The sequence below is a fragment of the Vicia villosa genome, unplaced genomic scaffold, assembly GCF_029867415.1.
Source record: "Vicia villosa cultivar HV-30 ecotype Madison, WI unplaced genomic scaffold, Vvil1.0 ctg.000192F_1_1_3_1, whole genome shotgun sequence".
Taxonomy (NCBI): Eukaryota; Viridiplantae; Streptophyta; class Magnoliopsida; order Fabales; family Fabaceae; genus Vicia; species Vicia villosa.
Window position 1 is genome coordinate 161967 of NW_026705062.1, and position 23239 is coordinate 185205.

General features: G+C 30.7%; 1 protein-coding gene and 1 pseudogene across 2 annotated transcripts; both read left to right on the top strand.

Annotated features, from left to right (window-relative positions):
* The first annotated feature begins 365 nt into the window (after positions 1-365).
* Positions 366-2220, top strand: LOC131625196 (uncharacterized). Of its 2 annotated transcripts, none has more exons than XM_058896089.1 (4): positions 366-913; positions 1075-1227; positions 1307-1490; positions 1804-2220. In XM_058896089.1, the coding sequence occupies exons 1-3, from the start codon at positions 437-439 to the stop codon at positions 1484-1486; spliced, it is 810 nt and encodes a 269-aa protein (XP_058752072.1). In that variant the 5' UTR covers positions 366-436; the 3' UTR covers positions 1487-1490; positions 1804-2220. The 2 variants fall into 2 exon arrangements, with proteins under 2 accessions (XP_058752072.1, XP_058752071.1); XM_058896088.1 differs by having other exon boundaries at positions 369-913; positions 1817-2220.
* A 1987-nt stretch (positions 2221-4207) lies between these two features.
* LOC131625188 (ACT domain-containing protein ACR8-like) lies at positions 4208-22974 on the top strand (annotated as a pseudogene).
* The last annotated feature ends 265 nt before the right edge of the window (positions 22975-23239 follow it).

Consider the following 23239-nt stretch of genomic DNA (forward strand, 5'->3'; position numbering starts at 1 on the left):
AGAAAATGCTAGTGACTACTATCTAACAAAACACGGAGTTGATACTGATGCGAGCTATTAGTCTTTTGGGAAGCCACTTATAACTCGTTGAAATCAACACTGTTATGCTAGTAAATACTAATGAGATTTTATTTTCTAGATAAATATTTGTTGTTTAGTTTTCTTTTTGTTTTCCCATTTAAAAAAATATAAAGGTAGAGATGGATTTTTAATAAAGAAAGATATGAGTTTAAAATAATTTGTTTGAAATAAATAAGTGTTATTATAGAATTATATGATATATATGAGATTTGGATTTAAAAGAATATGGGTCGGGATAGTACAGGCTTTGTTATGTTATGGGGCGGGTGAGTGATTATAAATAAGGAGAATAGGGTTTTGTTGCAAGTTATTTTAGAGCCGTGATCTGTGATTCTTTGCAGCCGAACAAATATCGATGCATAGGGTTTTGTTGCCGATGGCGGAAAGCAGTGTTGAAAGAGGTAGGCGGCTGAAACGGAAACGGAAACGGAAACATGTCGTTGAAACAGTTACCCGGCTGTTGCAATCGGAACTCAAAGATCTTCTTATGGTTAGGGTTTTGTTGCCGGAAAGCAGTCTCGAAAGAGGTAAGATGCTGAAACGGGTACGGAAACATGCTGTTGAACATGTTGTTGAAAGAGTAATCCGGCTTCTGATATCGGAACTGAAAAATGTTGATGATCTTGTGGGTAATTTTGAAAGACGGCTGAAATCGGAATGGAAACATGTTGAAGATGATCTTGTTGAAAGAGGTACGCCGCCGAAATCGGATTCGACATACAACAAACAAAACAGAAACTCCAGGAAGAAACAATTCGTGGCTGATAGAAAAAAACAATTCAGGGCTAATATGGCGGCTCGGAGAAAACATCGAAAATCTCGAAACCTAAGTGTATGTACCTCTCTTTAACTTAGATGATTATTTTTGTGTTTTGATTAATAATTTTAATGATTAATTTTATTGCTTCTCATGATGAATAATTTTGTGTTTCTTTTGATGATTAATTTTCTCTTTCACATCTATGTAACGTTGATTCATTCTGGACAACTCAGGAATATGATGCTGTTTACCCTCCACTAATTTTACCACCACTTTTACGACCAATTGGTGGTATCGGTCCCTATTCCATAGACGGAGTAAATAGCGGTCGTATAGCTGGATATTGTAAAACTGCTTTGAAAGAGTTCAACGAATGCAATCATCAGGTTTTAAACCATTACAAAACTCATTCATCAATATTATTATTATTATTATATTATTGTTTTAATTTTCTTATTCATCCAGGATCCAAAATTTGATTTTGATGGCCTTGTCAAGGCAACCCATAGGCTTCCTACAACGTATTTTATTACCTTTAAGGCAAAAAAACAAGATGATGCTTCCCCAACAATTTTCCAGACCAATATTAAGGGGAAGTTTGATCGTTCCTTTGAGGTCATCTCTTGTGCCATCAAAAAAGACTAACCAGGTATTAATGTTTTAGACCACACTTTTTATAATATTGCAATTTGTTTTTTTTTTCTTCTTTAAACTCTATTCATGTCTTTTAATACTCTTTTATAAATGATTGAATGTTTTACATGGTTTGGTGGTCTCGTAGAGCTATATAAAATTTAATTTACACCATTTAGTTTTGTATTTAATCAAACTATCTCTCAATATATTTTATGTTTTTTTTTTTTGAAATTTTGCCTCATTTCATGCAACCTTAGTTTTTAAACTCTACAACTCAAGGATGAGGATGTAGCATGATTTTTGAGCTTGTGCCTGACTGGAAACAGATGATTTGTTCAGGTTTCTGAAGCTCAGAATGGTGGCCTGACTGGAAACAGATGATTTGTTCAGGTTTCTGAAGACAGTCGAAAAGAACGTTATGGGTCAAATTCCTCTATTTATTTCCAACCAAAACTATTGATATGTGCTCGTCAAACCAAAACTACTGATATGCGTTTTATTGTCTTGTCTTTTGTTCTTTTGGGGCTTAGGTGGCCACATTCTGTATCAATGCTTCTGGTCACCTATGGGTGACAACATGCTGAGCATTTGTTTTTGAAACTCTAGCACTGAGCAGAAACAATAGTTTTCAACATCTACTAAGATACTAAGATGCTGTGTGCTATGCTATTATGCTATTCTTGCGTAGTACAACTACAACATTTCAGTTTCTTTTATTTTTATATGAATATGCTTTTGTGGTATATGATTGCAAGGATTTTTGTAGATAAAAACCAATCTAATATAATAGGTGAATAGGTATAGGAAGTTTTAGTGAGGAACAATTTATCTGGATCTTCTGAATATAAGTTAAGTACATCTTGATCATGGGTAGATGCTGACAAATAATGGTTGCAAGGGAAAAAAAATCATTTTTGTAAGTCGGAAAAAGCTCAACTACAACGAAAAAGGCAGTTAGTTAGTTTCACATTAGTAGTTACCGTCTCCTATTCTGAAATATGTAATTAAGTTATCTTCATAAAAAAAGTAACTGAAAAAGGCAGTTAATTAGTTTCACATTAATAGTCACAAAGTTATCTTCTCCTATTCTAAAACATGGAAATAAGTTATCTTCGGAAAACAAAAGTAAATACACTTTTACCAATACCATAGATTGCTTGTTTTTAAGGATTTTGACCCCAATAATAGAGATTGATTGTTTTTTAAGGATTTTGACCACTTCCAATGTTATGTAAACTTTTTTTTATTGAATAAACTCTTCCAAGATAACGTGGAACAGTTATTAAATTGACCAATCTCTCTATTTTGCCCTTTCATCAAAATTAATTTACACTAACAAAAGGGCAAAATCATAACATTCTAATTAAACATTTTTCTTACTATTTATACACATTCTACCCGTTAAGCCCTTTCATCCCTATACATTACAAATTCATTTACTCATGCTACATCCAATCTTTTTGTAACTTAATAAATATTATGTACTATGATGTCCCATTCCATGCCAAATGCTTACTTCCCATTGGTCAAATTAAAATCACCTTTCCCTCCTCCCAAATCACTTTTCTCTCTCTATCGTCTTCTCCCCTCTTTCTTTTCACAGAAACCCTAAAACATCCGCCTCTCCATTCTCTCTAATCGATTTTCCTCAGATCTACATCCTGCAATCCCCTTTCTATTCTCCTTACAAACCCTAGCGGGTTCCTCATTCTCCTCGGTGCCTCATACCACTGAGACGATGGTATGTTTAAACCAATATCACATGATTTCCATTTTCGTGTTCTTGTGTTTTGTTCACTTCACCTTTATCTTTTTGCCTTATGGTTTTGTTCTTCATTTTTTACATTTCATATTTCATAGCTATGCAAATCACGCAATTGCAGAAGACAATGGCAGTTGAAGATGTTCACGGGAACTTAAACAGCGGATGGTAGCCAAATTCTTGCAAGATTTTGGATCTGTGAGTTTTGAGGATGGAGAAGCGATTGCTGATGCGATTCAACATATGTATTTGTCGGTCTGAGCTTTGGTTGTAGCATGACTTCATATTTGCACCTATATTGTTCTGGTTTCATGAACTATATCTTCATCAAGGTTACCTTTTTGTTTCATTATTTGATTTCATGAATCTACATTTACCTTTCAGATTTGCACATTTTTTAACCATTTGATTTCATTATTTCTTATAGTTTTGTTTTAGGTTTCTGCCCAAGACTATCCAGTTTCCTTTCAATTTTCTTTCTATTCTAAACTACAAGTGGCTATTTGGATGATCCCATTTGGACTTAGTGGAGCAATAAAGTTAGTATTTCTTAATTCTGATTTTGTTTTGTTTCTGTTGATGACAATTCTTATATGTTTTGTTCGGTCTATTAATAGAAAAAGAGGTATGAAAAGTGTAATGAAACAATTAATGATTCAATTAGTTAGTCTTACAAGTCTTTTCTCGATGAATCTTTTGACTATGATTCATCTTTTGCTACAGATTTGTGTATTTATTTATGCATTTTTCAAACTAATGAAAATGATTTATGGTGTATGAGGTTACTATTGCAACTTTTACTAATTAGTAGGCAACTTTTATCGCATGAAAATAGATTAAAATTAGCATGCTTTTAGCAAGCCATCATTTTTATCAAACCATCTTTTGTTGTAAAACTCGGGTTGACTGGTGTGGTTCCTGTTGCAAATTCATCGCTTAACATGTATACTAAGTCGGGTGATTCGGTAATGGCGAAGGTTGTTTTTGATCGTATGAGGCTAAGAGATAAATCAACTCGGAATATTATGATTTCAATGTATATGCAGTTTTTTGGTCGACTTGACACTGCTCTTGCGCTCTTTGATCAAATGACTGATCGAGATATTGTGTTGTGGAATTCCATCATTTCAGGTTACTGTCATTGAAATATCGCGATGTAAATCCGGCAAGAGAGATATTTGATTAATTGAAATGTCGCGATGTAATTGCATGGACTACCATGATTGTAAGTTATGTGCGTTATCATCTTTATATTAACTAATAGTAATTCAAAGTATATACGCGTTATCAATGACACTATCCATGAAATTTAGTTTGGTTGGCACTGCAAAATGTTAAAATTATAGAAGTGTTCCATTATTTCATAAAACGTATTACAGAACAATTTCAATCAACAGCTTGGATGGAATATGATTATGGGGCAGTGTTTCATAGTATGGTGATGCTTATGTTGATAGGTTAGTATAATCTAATATTGACGGTTTTGCTGTTTTTCCACACTAACTATATTGTTTGTTTTCATGTAAGTCGTTCTTACATTTTGATTTGTAGAGTTGGAAGATCAAGTCATGGATATGTCGGTATTCACATTATTTGTAGCTTCTAAAGCAATTTATATGTCAGGCCTTTATGGATTGTTTGGTAGCCATATAAAGCAAGCCGAGATAAGAGTCACGATACCGTCCCCGCCGTTAAAAATTACAGCCTAAATGACTTTATGACACTGAGGATGAGCCCTTGTAATCATGCTTGCTATCTCAATTACGTCGGAGATGAATCGTGAGGACGATGCCTCCACCCAAAGATAAGTGTGTTTCCTTATAATATATATGTTTTCCATACAGCAAAGTTATGCTTACAATATCTGTGACTTAGTGACAATATATTTGTTTGCGTGAAATCTCTATGCTTCGTATCCACTAAATTTTCATATTAATATAGCTGAATTTTATGTTTGATGGTCAATGTTGATGATATAGCAGAATTTTCACAATTCTAAAGTTGCTAACGAGCTCATCCGTGTTGATGGAGTATTTGATTCAATTTCACTATCAACCTTATTGCTGCATTTCAATACTCTGTATTACAAAAAGGAGATGTTCATAAAATAATCTTTATGATATGAGATAGAATCTGTGACATAGTTGATATGAGATAGGCCTTTAAATATACTTCCTTTTGTTGAAAAAATATACTTCCTATATACTTGGACAAGTAAGAATACTTTTTACATCAGTGGCTATTAATATTTGTCTTCTTTGCGACACAACCAATTTCATGTTTCACTTGTGGCACTCAAGCAGAAAAGATGAAGTTGTGAAACATGATTAAATATATATTAGTCGTGTAAAAACATTTGTTTGAATTTTCCATTAAATTCCAATGTCAACAAGTTAGGGAGTAGATCACTGCCATGCCATAAAATCATGTTATGTATTTGGTCTAAAGATTCTTAATGATTTGGCCTTACAGTTTTCATTGGTGTCTCTTTGATTTTTGTTTTTCTACATATATGTTTGACTCCATCATTGTATGTTATAATATGACTGAATTACTTTGGGTATTGTAGATCCATGGATATAAGATGTCACTTTGGGCAAAACATACTGGAACACTTGATGACTGCTTCTTACTAAAGAACTAACCGACCATATTTTATGCGGTCTTGGTTTCTTTAACGCGTTGTCCTATTATTAGTGAGGCTAATTTTTCTATAAAAATGATATTTTAGATGACTCTTATGCGGATAATTGAGGAAATATGTGAACAATTTTTTTTCAATGTCATTTTACATATACAACTTGGTTACATATTTTGAATGGTTGGAGTTTGTAGGTATGTTTTTGGATTAACCCATTTTCACTACTTTTGACCGGTCTTTTAAAGGATTAACCCATTTTCACTACTTTTGACAGGTCTTTTAAATTTAAAGCATAAGAGGTTTCACGAATCTACTTTTTAGTGGTCGTCTGTATTCTGGGATATTTTTATTGCAAGGACAAATGAGAAACATTCTGAAACTGTTGCAGCATATTTAGAGGTACCTCTCTTCTCTTCATTTGGTTTTAATGATGCTAGATACAAAAAAAATTCATGAGCCTTCACTTAATAGTTATCCTTCCCTTAAATAATATTGTTTTTATCTCATTAAATAGAGTAGTCATTGATAATTATATACTCATTTCTGAATTGTAGACTCAGCAGATTAAAGCGAAAGAACAACAATTCCAAATGCATCAATTGCAAATGCAGTAGTTTCAATTAATGTGTCATGCTCAACTTGCTCTTACTTTATATCCAAGTTTGTTAAAGGTTGCTGCTATCATCTAAAATAATCTTTTCTTATAATAGAAAACTACTATCTGGTTGCGTGCAGTGAGTATTCAAGAAAGACATTGATATTAATAATCCCACTACAATGTTTTAAGTAGACTTAAAAGGAAAACACATTTAGTATTAATAATCTCACTAAAATGTTTTGAATGATTAGATCTTGAATTGTTAAGGGAATAATCTCATGTAATATCATACCTATTCTTGATTCAGAATTTTTATCTTTAGTAAATGGACCAGTTTCCAAAATTGTACTGCGCTAGAAACTTCCCATGGCTGGCACCCCACCTATTGTATCTATAACTTTTAGTTGTAATTCTGTTTTTCATTCATGGTCCTTTTAGGTTACTCAATATTGAAATTTTACTTTGCTGCATGATTGGATGGAAACATGGGAAATTGTTTGAGGCATAAGATAAAGCGTGGACTTGATACGAGAGATGTATAATAAAGTTCTTTTATCAAAGTCAATCCATCTACTATTTTGTTTTGCATGTCATAGTAGAAGATCTTTCAATTGCCTAGATTCTACCAAATATTTGATGAGTAGATGTCAACTTGACAGGTATTACATCTAGGAAATTTTGTATTTTACCTTTCTAGGCTCATTATAATTTTTCTGAGCATGTATTATAGTTCTCACATAGCATAAGACATATTGGATTTTAATTAGTTTTATATTATATTATATTATATGTAACCATTTGAACAATCTTTTATAATTACTATTTTAATGAACAATCCTTTATAATCACTTTTTAAAAATATATTAATTCAATATTTTTAATGATGTTTTTTTTTTTATTATCATTAATTTTTAGTCATATTTTTTGTTTATTATTAAAAATATATTTTATCAAATTAAATAATACTAAGTCATTCAAACAACTAATTTTTTATCTTATAGGTCAGTATCAAATTATTACATTTATTTTTACTTAGAACCTATTTTTCATACTATTAATATCTTATTAGTAATATTTTTTTAAATGATAAATTTCCATTTTATATATGCAATTTGGTCAAATTTCTTTATTTCACATTTTTCGTATCGTTTAAAACATACTACACCACAAATAATGCACCCATGCGACAACACGGGTCTCTAACTAGTTCTGAAATATGTAATTAAGTTATCTTCATAAAAAAAGTAACTGAAAAAGGCAGTTAATTAGTTTCACATTAATAGTCACAGTCTCCTATTCTGAAACATGGAATTAAGTTATCTTCTCCCATTCTAAAACATGGAATTAAGTTATCTTCGTAAAACAAAAGTAAATACACTTTTACCAATACCATATATTGCTTGTTCTTAAGGATTTTGACCCCAATAATAGAGATCAATTGTTTTTTTAAGGATTTTGACCACTTCCAATGTAATACAAACTTTTTTTATTGAATAAACTCTTCCAAGATAACGTGAAACATTTATTAATCTTTAAAATTCATACAATAAAGATACTATTTTTGAACATGAAAATATGAATAAGAGATAACACTTGTCCACTCATTGCTCTTTGTGAAATACTTAATATAAATCAAATGTTGTCATGATGACAACCCTATACAAAACTCTGCTGATGTGGCATTCTCATATAATTTGATACTTATGTGGCATTCTTACAAAGCTTCTCAATTTAAGTCAAACTTTCCAATTTTTTAAATACTAGTAAAAAAACCCGTGCGTACGCACGGGTTCTGGTCGGGTACGCGCATTTTTTAACAAATATAAATTGTTGTTTATAAAAAAAAATATCAATAATATTTTTTTCTCATTTATAAAAATGTTTGTATCAACGATACACTTATTTTTAGTTATACAATTTTGGCTTAAATGCACCTTTGGTCCCTGTAAGTTAGCGAGTTTTTCATTTTCGTCCCTGTAAGTTTTTATTTCTGGGTCTGAGTCCCTATATTTCACTTTCGCGTTTGTTTTAGTCCCTAAAATTAAAATCCGCAAAAAAATTCGCAGGAAAAACTCCAGATTTTCCTGCGGATTTTGGCTTTAGGGAGGGACTAAACCACAAGCAAAATGTAAGATATAGAGACTCATACCAACAAAAAAAACTTACAGGGACGAAAATAAAAAATTCGCTAACTTACAGGGACCAAATGTGCATTTAAGCCAACAATTTTTTATCAACATTAAACTTGTACTGTTAAAAATAAAATATTTGTTTCAACAATACTCGTTTTCAAATTTGACAAAATATTCGTATCAACAATATATTTTTTTTCCGATTATAAAAATAGTTGTATCAACAATACAATTTTTTCCTTTTATAAATATATTTGTATCAACAATACAATTTTTTACGTTTATAAAAATATTTGTATCAATAATATATATTTTTCGTTTTATAAAAATATTTATATGAACAATAATTTTTTTTTTCGTTTATACAATATTTATATCAACAGTACATATTTTTTTCGTGTTAATAAATATTTGTTTAATAACACACATTTTCCGTTTTTGAATATTTGACGAATAAAAAACATTTTTAATTTGTGTAAAATTTATTACAATAATTATTTGTTTAAGATTTATAATTGACCAGTAAAAACTATTTTTCAATACATGTTTGAAATTTTAGATAAATTAATTAAAGATTCATTATTTAAATTATTGAAATAAATAATATATCAATGTTTTATGAATAACACTATTTAAATAATCACTTAGAATATGCAACTTGAATTTTTGTAAAATGTAAATATTAAAATTGATAATAAAATATTTAGTGTATTAATATATTAATGTTTACTTTTTTAATATTTGGATCAATAATTTTATTTTTGTTGTGTCATAAATTGCATTTAGGATAAAATATTTATCAAATAAATACGATACATAAATTATTAAAACAAATTATATATTTATTGTATTTTAATCAATCATATATTTTCCGTACATGTGAAGTCAAAGAACTTTTTTGGAGGAAACTTACAAAAGAACCAGGAGTGTGATGCTTACTCTTACAACTAAATCTCTCGTGAAACACTTAAATCTATTATCTACTAAAAAATAGTTTAACAACGATATTACTAATTAAAGTGATACTAATGACAATTTTACTACCGAACTAACACCTAATAGATTCATAAGACGAATTTAGTTTATATTACATTGATGAGGCTCCAATAGGCGATATACACTTCTATAATTCTAGAGATTTGCAGTACAGTATACCATGCTACATACAATTGGTGCTGCATAACACAAATGAGAATGAGCAAAGACTACTTAGCAACATAAAATTTTACTATTATTATTATTATTATTATTATTATAAAGAATTATTAAATCATAAGACAACTTGTAATTGATTCCCTTAATCAATAACCAAGAAGTCAAAAAAGTGAAAACAAAGAGAAGTTGAACTTTGTTTTATGTCACTACTAACAATTTCACAGACAGTTTATCTTGGATTCTCATGCCAAATTTGGAGGCTGATTTAATCAAAAGAAAAACTCAATTGATATCTACTCTACTATCTACTTCTACTATCTACCCAATACTTAAAGATTGACCAAAGTGACTAAATTAACCTTCTACTAAATTTTCTTTAGTCTATCAAAAGGACTACAAAGTAATTAACAAATTCAATAATACAAACTGCCAATTGGTGAATTCTCATTGGATAGAAACCTTACTTTTGTACTTATCCTACTGATTTTCATTGGCAAAGACATACACCCATTTCTCTCTTCTCTCCCTTTTCCCCATAAACCCTAGCACAGCCGCCGCTTTCACCACCTTCTTCATGTTCTTTCTTCAACAATATCAGACTCTTCTTTCAGACCCATCTCTCGCTTTCCCCTCTCCCCCCATTTTCTCTCTTTCGTTTCTTCAATTACAGATCCATCTCTCGCTTTCTCTCTCAGTTTTCTCTGTTCATTCTATATATTTTCCTTCCATTTTCGATTTCTTTTTGCAGTTGCCGCTTTGAAACTATACTTTCGATTTCATCTTCTTCATCAACATATGTTAATAATTCTATATGTTAAAGTTTCTGTATTTTTAAGTTTATGTTAAAGTTAAAGATCGAAAATATTAATTTGTGTGAATCTTACAGATTTAAATCTTGGAAAATGATACAACGAGAAAGCGGGTGAAGAAGAAAGAGAGTTAACAGGTTTGGCTACTGGCTTTCTTTTTTCTTTCGTTTTTTTGTTTTAGCCAAGCTTCTGATTTTATGCTTTTATGTTAACATCCATATAAGAAGAATTGGAAAATCATTTTACGATTTTATGCTTTTCTTTTTGGCTATTGTTTTTTTTTTTGAGAAATTAAGGATTCTGTGTATGTTTTTGTTTGCAGAAAGATTTTATAGAAGATGGAAGTCATATACTGGTTAAAGGAGGGAAAGATATTGGCCCAAATGTGATTAAGGATGGAAGTCCTATGTTTTTGTTGCCGCTGTCGTACGTTCAAAAGCATTTTAGCCTCTGTTTGGATAACCGGTATATTCATCTCCTAAATGTTAATGTGCAGTTCTGGAACCTTAACATTTGTTGAATGTTCATCACCAAGTTTGGATCATTTGTGTTAGAATGTTTCACATTTTTGAAAATCTTATTTAACATTTTATTGAGAGTCTAATGGTTGCATAGTATGGTTAAATATTGTTGTTCTAATGTTTCTGTTTCGACTTTACAGTTTAATGCTGACACATTTTTTCAATTCTGATTTAACATTTTATTGTTTTTGTTTATAATGTAATAATATTTTGTGTGATGAGTGTCTTCAATTCACAGTACATCAATATTCCACATGAAGTTGCATGTCGAGCTTCCAAGTACTCTTTTGTCGTTACGAATGTTGCTTAGCTTACAGAGACATTTCTAGCTTTCATCTCTAATTTACATTTCTAGCTTTCATTCATGTTCTTGATTGCATTTGAATATAGTTTCTCACAGTTCATTTTGACACTAAATACTTATGTAACTAAGGTTGGATTCTCTTTGTTAAATGTACGCCAGAAAATGCTTAGCTAATCCAGTTTTGATTATATTGATTGTATATAAAAAAAATGTCTTGCTAATGTAACTGTCTTATTTTTGTCATGTGATCCAACAAATGAGAGGATGTTTTTTAGGACTATGTTAGATTATCAAGTGGCAGGATAAGAAGAAATGAAGAAATAAGAAGAGAACAAAGAGAATCATTTATCATAAAATCATGGCCAATCATGAAATCACACTGCAGTGCTATAATTATAACCCTTCAATCATGAATCATGTGCCAATAGCCTCTGTTTGGATACCCGAATAATTGCCGCTATCGTACGTTCAAAAGCATTTTCACCGTGTTTTTTAGAAGCAACTATACTTAGCTTCTATCCAACGTGTGACATCAAATGTCGTATTGGCAATTTTTTTTATGCCTAATGCTTTTCTTATTCATATTTATTGCTTGCAGTTATCAACTGTATGCTTTAGAAGTAGGATTGTTGTTGTAAACCTGCATTATTCATTATCTTTATCTGTATTTCAACGGTGAACAGGTTTGTCCATCTGTGTTTGTATGATGCTCTGGTACATATCTCTGTTCCAATTCTCATTTTCTTCACTTCTGGTACATGTGGTATGTATTGATGTGTAACACGGGGATGTTATGTCCTCTTATATCAAGTGTTGAAATTATGTTTACTGATTAGGTGGATGTTGCTGATATAGTGTTAATATAATAAGTATTAGAGTTCCACTCTTAAGGATGTTCATCCCTAGCAGATGACTAATATGCTTTGTTTTTTTATTTTGGAAGGTTAGAATAGAGTTTATGGACTCTTTCCCAACTGGATCAAGCCAGCAGATTCAGAGCCACCACCTCTTTTGGTTTACAAATAGTGTCAAGGTATATAAAAATCCGAGGTATCTAGGACACTGGTGATGGTAAGTGTGTTGTGATGCTGCAGACCAAGTTTGAGAATTTTTTCAAGAAGATTGATTTAACAATGTTAAATAGGTATGCATATTTGTAAACCATATTTTTATTGAATTGGAGGATTACTCACATGTTAAGTGACGAGGAGAAGAAAATTTCGCTTTCAATCTTGCTTATAGAGTGTTCGATGAAATGCCCCTTATAAGTAGTTCTGCCCCTTATAAGGGGATTTTCACTAGAAGTACATATTGACCCTGTCATTTTAATCAATAGTACAGAGGAAGTTTCTTCTTAATTTTCTATTTGTTTTCTGATTCCAGGTGGGATTCAATATGAGGAACAAAAGGCAATGTTACAATCAAACTGAGTATTTATGTGGGAACGTTATCGCCGTGCAGTTTCTGCTATTGTGTATGGAACAAACTTCTTATTTCTTCTAGCTTTGAGTATTTATGTGTGTACGTGTGTGTTTCCCATGCATACACTGATACATTTAACTGAGCTTTTTATTTGTAATGTTGTGTATATGATAAACTTATGTGTGTGTAATATTGTCTAAGTGTTTGATATATTGCCAAACAATTGACCGAGGTGTGTGCCTAAAGCCTTAATTTTGCTGTTGATGATTGATGCCCCTAGCTGTGTGCTTTAGGTTTTGTAGTGGATCTGCTAGCTGGTGTTTGTTTTATGAGTGGTCTAAAGACTACTCAATTATCAGGTGGGTTTGATGGAAATTTTCACTTTTGTATAAGATGTAGATTCATTAATTTATGTGGAGTTACTATTTTTCTTCAGTGTATTTTTGATACACAATTTGATACATGTTTAATGGTCAAAGCTGCCACACTATTTGATCCATGTCTATCATTTCATTACTTAAGCAAAATCAATTTTATGTCAATGTTTCATTGAAAAAACTCATGAGTAAATCGAATCACTATTTTGCTTTATCTTCCTCCTAATGAACATAATTTAAGAGGCTTTTTTTTCTTCTTTTTCTAGGTGATTAATGTTCATCATGATATAAACTTTCACACGGGACACTATCACAACAATACCTAATTTATTGAGACAAACCATGTTTAATTTAATATTTTATTGTCTTTGAGATGAAATAATTAAGAGAAGTATGAGTTGAAAAAATTAAGAGAAACATGATATAAATTTTTATACGAGACACTATCACAACAATACCTATTTTATTGAAGTGACCGTGTTTAATTTAATATTATTGTCTTGAGATGAAATAATTAAGAGAAGCACAAGTTGAAAAAATTAAAAGAAACATGATATAAATTTTCATATGTGAAGATACAAGGGACATTACAATTAAGGTTTATGGTTACTGGTTACATCAAGGTATGATGGAAAATGGATTTGGGCAAAGATGGTTCTCCTAATTGATTGAAAAAATGGGATGATATATGATTCTGATGTTCAGAGTATAAAAATTGTTCAAGAGGGGTTTAACATGTGATGATCAAACATGGTCATGATTAAAACGTGTTGTCTCATTTGTAATTACTCAACTCTTTAGCACTGTGTACTCTTTTATTTTTCTTTTAATATAATATTATTTTTTTAAACTTATTGAGATATGAATTTTATCATTAATATATTGAAAGAAAATATGAAAAACAGAAACAAAATTAGTATTTACTTTTGAAAAAAAATTTATCGGTATAATATATTTTATCATTCATCTAGAATGTGAACATCTATAGAATGATGAAAAAAAATACAAGAAGTTTTAAAATTTTATAATAAAATAAGTTTTCAAACACCTCACCAAATAAGTTTTTATAATATTAACTTCACAATTCTAAGGAAAGAATGAGAATATTATTTATAAATTTTAACAACTCTTATGAATTTTATTATTGAAATAAAATACGGGTTATTATCACCACAAGCTTTTTTATTTTATTTTAATCAATAAATTATTGGTATATATTTATAGTTATCAGTATATTTGTAAATATTTTTAGTTATTAGTCATATTTATAAATATTTATAATTATTAGAGATATTAAATTTATCATGTTGTTGATTTGATAAATATTTCTTTTTAAATATTTTCAATTAGTATTTATAATAACAATTGTATATCATCAATAACTCAGTCTTATCGAATGACCTAAGATATGAATGATTATTTCATTTCCATGTTCTTTTTTTTTTACATTTCATCTATATTATGTTTTGTAAATATTAAATTAACATTTCTCATTCGAATTTTTAAACTTCATTTTTTATGTCTGTAATACATTTTCATCTTAAGATTTGATTTACCCGTGCGGAAGCACGGGTGTTCTACTTCCGCACGGGTGTTCTACTAGTTACAAAGCAGTCTATAATATAAACAAGTTGATAGTGAAATTTCATATATGATAATGTGCATATGTACAGTGTGTATTTTGGTTAACTTAGTTAACACAAACTGCTGTAGCTAATGATACAAGTTGCTTTTTATGGTAGATTTTATGAGCGTGTCAATTAATGCTACTTATTTTGAAAACAATAAATAGAAGATAAGGTATCACAGATAGATCGATTAATCATATGAAGATTAAAACTCAGTCTAGTAAATTAAACTATATATATTTATTGGAGGTTGATGAGACAAACTTTTGCAGTATTTAGAACAACACTCTTGCAATATCTGGTAAGAAGCTCATAGACCATTGAAGATACCTGTTGCATCAGTCGTGTCTATGTTAGCAACGAAGGCAAGACATACAGATCATGTCTTGTAAACTATAATGTGAGATTGAACAGTAAATCTTAAGAGATATAACAAAACCCTTGTATATCAATTAGTAACTTAAAAGTTAAACAACCCAAACTATGATCAAAGCTTCAAAGGGCCTCATATTAATTACCTCAAGATTTGAACCAAGAGATGAAATTGTTGGATCAGTATGAGTTTTTTTTTTGTTTTTTGAGTTCTTTCCATAATTCTAACAAAAATGAGATATCCAAGTAAGAGATATAGTTTACATGTTAGGAATTACCAACACTAACAATCTCCAGAGCAGGCTCACAAACCGATGTCAGTGCAAGATTTTCTAGTGAATACAAGCTTTAATTTATCAACCTTCAATTGCAAATATCGATCAAGCTCTGACAACATAATGAACAGAACCAACATGCATAGGGCATAGGCACCTGCAATATACAGCACATCATTGCTATATTAAAGAACACGTTTCCATGTTTTCACAAATTAAATGCATAGTTAAATGCACAGAAATAACAGGTGCTAGATTGAAGTAAGACAAAACAAAGTGCAATAGAGTAAGTATCAATGTTATCAAAAGTATCAGGACCAAGATGCTTATAAAAGAATCAAAAGGTTAAGGATTAATATGTTTATAGGAGAAAAAGAAATATTAGATCATAAAATGTGTGATATTTATTTCCACAACTTTACGGCATTGTGGTGACTCATATGAGCAGAAATTGTCATGCCCTTCTCTGCCATGTTCCACAATTCTATGGACTGCACTCTTTGGATGAAAACACTGGGATAAAACAGGTTTCCAGAAGAGCTGACCTTCTGAATGTAATTTCCATATGTCAAATTTCAGATCTGCACCAAATTTGGACTAATGGATGTCAATATATCTCCAGTAGCATCCCAACAAATATTGTTTATCGGTTCACGGCGACCCTACAATGAAAAATGATTTAATTACAAAATCAACAAAAAAAATTGAAGTGAAAAACATCACGATAGCTATATAGAGCAACTCAATCAATTACCTGGAGTGAGTAAATTTTATCAGAAGCAGCTGCAAATAATTGTCCTTGTCACGGCTGAAACCTCGCTTTTGCGCTACCTCCCGGAAACAACTGATGGTGATGAATATCAGGTCTAAAACTTTGAAGAAGAACAGGCATTCCAGAGACTCTGTTGATATGAGTCTTGAATCTAAGAGTTAAAAAAACGAAACAAAGTATAATTTAAACTAAACCAGTTTTATACATATTCAGAACATCAACCATGGTAAAATAGAGCAAAAATAAACTTCTATGCAAACCATCTTATATAAAAAGAATAAATGAATGAACAAACTTGACGAAAATAAATGTTTATGCGTTTATGTGTCATTTGACGAAAACAAGTTGATGCTTTTTTGACGACAAAAGAAAAATAAAGAAACAACAAATACCATCGAATTCTCTGAAACCCTAAATATACGAAATGTCATCCAAAATATCCAGAACCTTAAACAAACCCTTAAAAACTTTGATGATCTAAGCAAAAGAAGAATAAAGAGCACAAACATTGAAAAACTTTGATTTGTAGATTTTTGTAAATCCTCCTAGAATATGGTTTCTTTGTTGAAGAAAAATAGGAGGGAAGAAAGAAGAAGAAGAAGAAGAAGAAGAAGAAGAAGAGAGAAGCATTTGAAGAAGAAGAAAGAAGCAGGAAGAGAGAGAGAGAGAGAGAGAGAGAGAGAGAGAGAGAGAGAGAGAGAGAGAGAGAGAGAGAGAGAGAGAGAGAGAGAGAGAGAGAGAGAGAGAGAGAGAGAGAGAGAGAGAGAGAACAAAAGAGAGAAGAAAGCAAAAGAGGAAGAGAGAGGTAGGTGAAGAGAGAATGCAAATTTGCATCTTTTGGGGGAAAGTAGAAAAAAATTTGAATTGGATTTGACATTGGAAAAAGTTGTAAAAAATAAAAAATGAATAGTTTGTTTTGAACCGATCAATGTAAATTATTGGAAGTAGAAAAAAAGGTAAAGTGAAATAAATAAATAAAAAGATATTTTTTGTCCCTAAATTATTAATTTAGACTAAGATAATAAAAGGGTATTATAGTAAATTCCATAGGAACAAATTTTCTTATATTATAGATTTTATAAAATTTTACATTTCTTTCAAAGGTAAGTCTCAAATAACTTTTGTTTACAAAAAAATTGTTAAATACACATGTCATTAATATTTTATAATTAATATCACAATTAATTCTCTTTAAAATATTTTACTCCTTTTTATATTTTTTATGACCGTTAAATATTATAAACTTTTAAAAAAATTATTTTATAAATTTGCAGTCACTTAATAAATTAAAATTAATAAAAATTTAACCTTTGCATTTTTATAAATATAAGACAGAAGACCCAATGGAGCATCTGCTGAGTTGGACCTACACTTGACCTCTTATCGGGCAGGAACTGGCCCAACTTTACTACCAGTAAGGTTCATTACAGTGGTTCGAGTAGAAATGTCGGGCAGGAACTTGCAAATAAAAATAAATTTGGCAAAAAAAATTGTGCCAAATTTTTTTATATAGATTAAAATTCACAAATAAATTTTACAACAAAAATAATGTAAATGAAAACAAAAATACTTATATAATAAATTATTTACTACTTATTAGGATGAATACAAAATTATATCAAATTAACTTTCATATTATATTAAGAAAATGAAAATAAACTTTGATAAAATTATAAGTTTTTAATTTATTTAATAAATAATTTTTTATAAATACAATATTAAAGTGAGCGATATTAAATTTTAATTTTAATTAGTTCATTTATTGTGTAATGTCAAAACATAAATTTATTTAAATATTTTTTTCTATTATTGTAAAATTTTAGTATTCTTCACTAAAAATGTTTCAATTTTGATATAAAATAATTATTTTTTAAATATAATATTATCTTTACTAACAATAAATATATATATATATATATATATATATATATATATATATATATATATATATTAAAAATAATAAGCTACCACTATCAAAAATAATATCATTTATATAAATAATTTATCTATCTGTCTATTTAATATAAATCCAAAATTGTCATGATGACAACTTTTGACACAACCCAAACCCTAAATCCAATGTGACGTCATATTAGGAACCTTAATATATAATATATATAATAATTAAAACTTCATGTTCTTCATATCCGTGAAAAAATATTTGATGACTTTGTGTAGCAATCGGCCTAAAATTTTAAGAAAAAAGTCGCCACCATTTATTTTTATCCTAAAGGAAGGGACTTAAACGGATTATCCTAAGTTAGAGATTCTAAGTTCGCGAGTCGGTTAAACGGAGGGAAGGTGATAGGCACCCTTCGTCTCCCTTGTATTCAAGGGGACCTCTTCTAGGTTTTTATAAATTTAAATTGAAGATATGGTAAACGTACGTTCACCTATATCTAAAAAATAGTTTTATTGATATGTTAGTATTTTTTATAGTTATACTCGCTAGGGTTTCGAAACCCTATGCCTATGTATCCTCTAGTGCAATGAGGAAGTCAGAGTACCGTAGTTCATATTAAAGTTGTTGGTTATTTGTTTTTTAGGGATTGCGAAGTATTTTAGAAATCTCCTTTAAATTTGTCTGAGTTGGAATTAGTGTAATCGTAGATGTAGTTGATGATTGATTTTTAAAATAGATCCACTATCCTATTTTTTGAGAAAATAATATTTAGATTTTGTAGTGTTATGTTAGGCAAAGAATTTGAATTGATTCAATTAATTTATACAATTATATATGTATAAAATTATAAGAATATTAATAAGTTTATTTAAACTAAAGGTTAGAAATAAAAAAAGGAAAAACACTTAGTACATCATTTATTTTGATTATAAATAAAACTTACTTAATTATCATATAAAATACTATCCAACTATATAATTATATGTTCCGATTTTGTATTAAATGAAACCACATAACTAATAGGGATTAAGAAAATATTAGTTATGTAATTAAACAAAATTTATTAAACAAAGCCAACTATTGTTTTTATTGTTAATTCAAAATTATAAAGGATATAAATTAATTATCTAAACAAGCCAAGTTTATTAAATAAAAATTTGTTATTTTTATAATTCATTCAAGATTAAACCGGGGGTGGATTTTAATTAAAGATTAGTAAATAGGAGTGTATATTTAGTAACAGATTTTTGGCCCAAAAGAATATTTGGGGTCCAAAACATGCAGGAGGTGTATTTTAAGAAGGGAAACTGAAAGAAAATAGGCCAGAGGTGCGATTATAAGTAGGCTTAGGCCCAGGTGCAATAATAAGCATCCGTTGGGATCTGGTGCATGCACGTGTTCGTAGTTACGGTAGACTAGTGGAGATCTACATATCAGATTAATTTAGATTAAAAAGATTAATTAGGGCATATGATAAAATACACCTGATTATTACTATTTGTTTTAATTTGTAAAAGAATAATAATAATTAAAAAAAACGTGAAACCCCACTTTTCTTTTTTTCAATTTTCTCATATCCTTCTTTCTCTCATTACGTTCTCTTCCTACTTCTTCTCCAAAACCCAGTAACTTCACCATTAACATCAAAACCAAACTCAAATCCAGAAAACTTCACATACTCAAATAACCATAACTATCAGAGACAGACCTCTCCCAGTACGATGTGGTTCGAGGACGAACCATGCGGAAGCTGGTGGGAATGCAATACCCGAGGCCGAAGAAGGCGAGGGGTGGTTGCACCGCATGGAACACCTGAGGCCGAAGTGGGCAATGGTGATCGCCACATCGGAATGAGAGGGATCCTGATGCTGTGCATGTATGGGATTGCATGGTTGAAGGAAAACTTATAAGGATTGATGGGTACTACCTATACCAACAAGATGCATCTTCTTTTCGGGAGCCTGTTCCATAAGAACTCCGTAGTTAAGCGTGCTTGACTTGGAGTAGTATTGGGATGGGTGACCTTCTGGGAAGTTTCCCGGAAAACATGCGAGAGTGTTGGTTTGTGGGGTCAGTCATCATACCGAGCATGCACACATTAAGTGGGGTTTAATATGATTAAATCAAACATTCTGGTTTGGGGACCAATTTTATTAGAAAGTACACGTCGCTAGCTTTCCAACGATATAAAGTTTGCGCGAAACGGACTTACGACGCAAAAGTTACGAACTTCCAAAGTTTCCTATTTTTTTCCATTTTGCTTAGGGTAACCGATTACCCAAACTCAGTAACCGATTACTGACACTAAAAACAGCCCAAAATTGCATTTTTTAACAACGTAATCGGTTACTAAGGAAGATTCCTCACGCCCAAACGCCACGTTACGTAGGAAGATTCCTCACGCCCAGACATAATTTGTATTTTATAAGAGGGGAATCTAACAAAAAAACTAATAGGGTGCAAAATCGAATCTCGACCTAATGGCAGGGGTAACAGTTATTTATCCCTTCAAAATATTGTATGATAAAATATAACCACGCGCATTAGACACCTGGCACACCTTCAACATAATCAAGTTTTACGAAAACAAGAAGATCATACCAAATATTCGCGAAACACTGTCTGAATCTTGATGGCAGCCAATTCTTTCATAGTATTTGCAGGGTAATGAGACATACTCGTGAGACGAACAACCTTGGCAGCAGCATGAACAACAGCAACAGCCGCCCCGCCGCGACAGCAGTGGCAAAAGCAAGAGAAACTTGTATCCCAGGAACAGAAACTTGTACTATTTTTTCTGATTTCACTTCTATGTCCTTCTGAATACTTTTTTTCTTTAATTTCTCACTTTTCTGGTTTTTTTTCAAATAAACAAACAAATACTGTATTATTTTAAATACTAATATAGTAATAATCAATTACAAATCATTGTTATAGTAATAATTATGAAATTATTCTCGCCTTTTCTAAAATCATGACTGAAAACTTTCTTCACGACAGAAAACCAACTCCCTTTTCTCCCATTTGTAATTCCTATTACTTTAAAAGTGAAAAAAAAAACAAATACATTAAGAACAAATTTAGGTTAAATGTTATTAAAATTAACATAAACAAAATTAAAAAACATATGTTTTGAAGTATCCATCCGTAATGCACTTTCGTGTCTGTCTGATACTCAATAAGAACAATAAAGAAGGAGAGGAAAGGAAGAAGAAGAGGGAGCAGGAAGAATAAGAAGAGGGGGAAGGAAAAAGGAGAGGGAGAACCACAGTTCGATCCCCCGCAACTGCGATCGGGAGGGGGCTTGACCCACTTGATGTTAGAGTTGTTCCCCTGAACCGGACTAAACCGGTGCTATAAAGCGAAAAAAAAAGGAGAGGGAGAAATCGGAAGCCCCATAAAGTTTAAGGATTGAGGTCGATGAAGATGAAAGAATAACGGATTTGAAAACCGTTTTTGAATGTGGAATATGGCCATAGCGTAAAAAATATGAAGTTGCCGCAAGAGAGTTCCAAAAAAATAGAGAAGAAAAAGTATTTATGGTGAGTAATTGATTGTTCTTTACTCCCTCCGTTTTTTATTATAAGTCGTTTAATAAATAAATAAAAACAGCTTAGGTACGTTGTTGTGGTTAAAATTCTTGTACTGTATTTGAATACAATAGAAAAGTATTAATATTTTCACTATAATATTTTAAATATTTTTTTTACTTTTCTAATCAATTTTTATTTATTTTTTGCTTTCCAGTTCTTACGTCTTCTAGGTTCTAGCGTTAATTTGTCCATCTTGAATGTTTTTGTTGTTTCCAATTTTCACGCATCTTGTTCGATGTTTGACATTTGTGTATGAAACAGGGTTGTTACTGACAATGTTGTGTGCTCCACAATTACTCTAGTCAAGGAAACTTCCATAAGGAATCAATTAGCTTTTCATTTTAATTTTAGAAAGTTCAAATTAATAGTTTACTTGATGCAATACAAATTCTCATTGATCTGAACCTTTTAAATAAGAAAGCATATATATATCCTCTGATGGAAAATGGTTCATGGATGGTAGTAACCTAGTATCCATTTACCTTTTCAAATTTTCATTTTGATTTTGTAATTCTTTTGCTAAATTGGATAATGTATTTAGTTCAACATTAATCTCTGGTTATTCAACGCACTGTTTTCCGTGTCGTTGATCGAAATTGAAACAAGCTAATCGACGAGTGTTTTAAAATATATAGAATAGGTGTGATGCTTGTTAATGATGTTGATGTCAGTATTAGTTTTTGATTGTGTGTTGCAACTGTCGCTTGCGAGTGTTTACAATGTGAGGACTAGTTGCTCGAATGATCTCACTGCGCTTGAATTATCGGGAATCAATAAAGTTGGTCTTGTATGGGTGGTTTTTGTATACTTGCTGATATCAATGCGATGCGGTTGAAGCTAAAGTTTGGACTCATAATGACTGTATTACTTCTTTTGTTTATGTTAAAGATTGCGATTCTGGAACCACTATCGATGATTCCTAAAAGATTAAAAAGATTGAAGTTCGTTTAAGAAATGTTTTGAAGGGAGACAATGGCATTAAAATTGCAAAAACTTTTGTCTCTATGTCTGTCATGCATAGTGAAAGAAGGCTGCATCAAATGATGTTCGCTGATCGAGATTATTAAAGGACTCTCATTCTCAAGCTCATTTACGATGACACTGTAGTGACGGTCTAGAATTAGGCAGAAAGGGGGTTATTTAATTGTGAATGTTCAATGCAAGGATTGAATCAAACTATTATTTGATGTCATGTGCAATTTGACAGACATGGAGGGAGTAATTTACTTATAAAAAAGAGAATGAAGGGAGTAATTTACTAATATAAATTTGAAAACTAGCATATAATAACAAAATCGAAGACTCACTTTCTTTTTTTTATAAAGATTTTTTTAAAGAGTATATATCAAGTGAGAGCGTTTTATAATGAAAGATGAGAGGAACAAATATTAACCTTTGAATTTATCAAGAGAGAGAAATTAATAACCACACTAATGTATTAACATTCTCTCTTGATGAATTTAATGATTGATATTTATTCCTCTCATCTCTCATTATA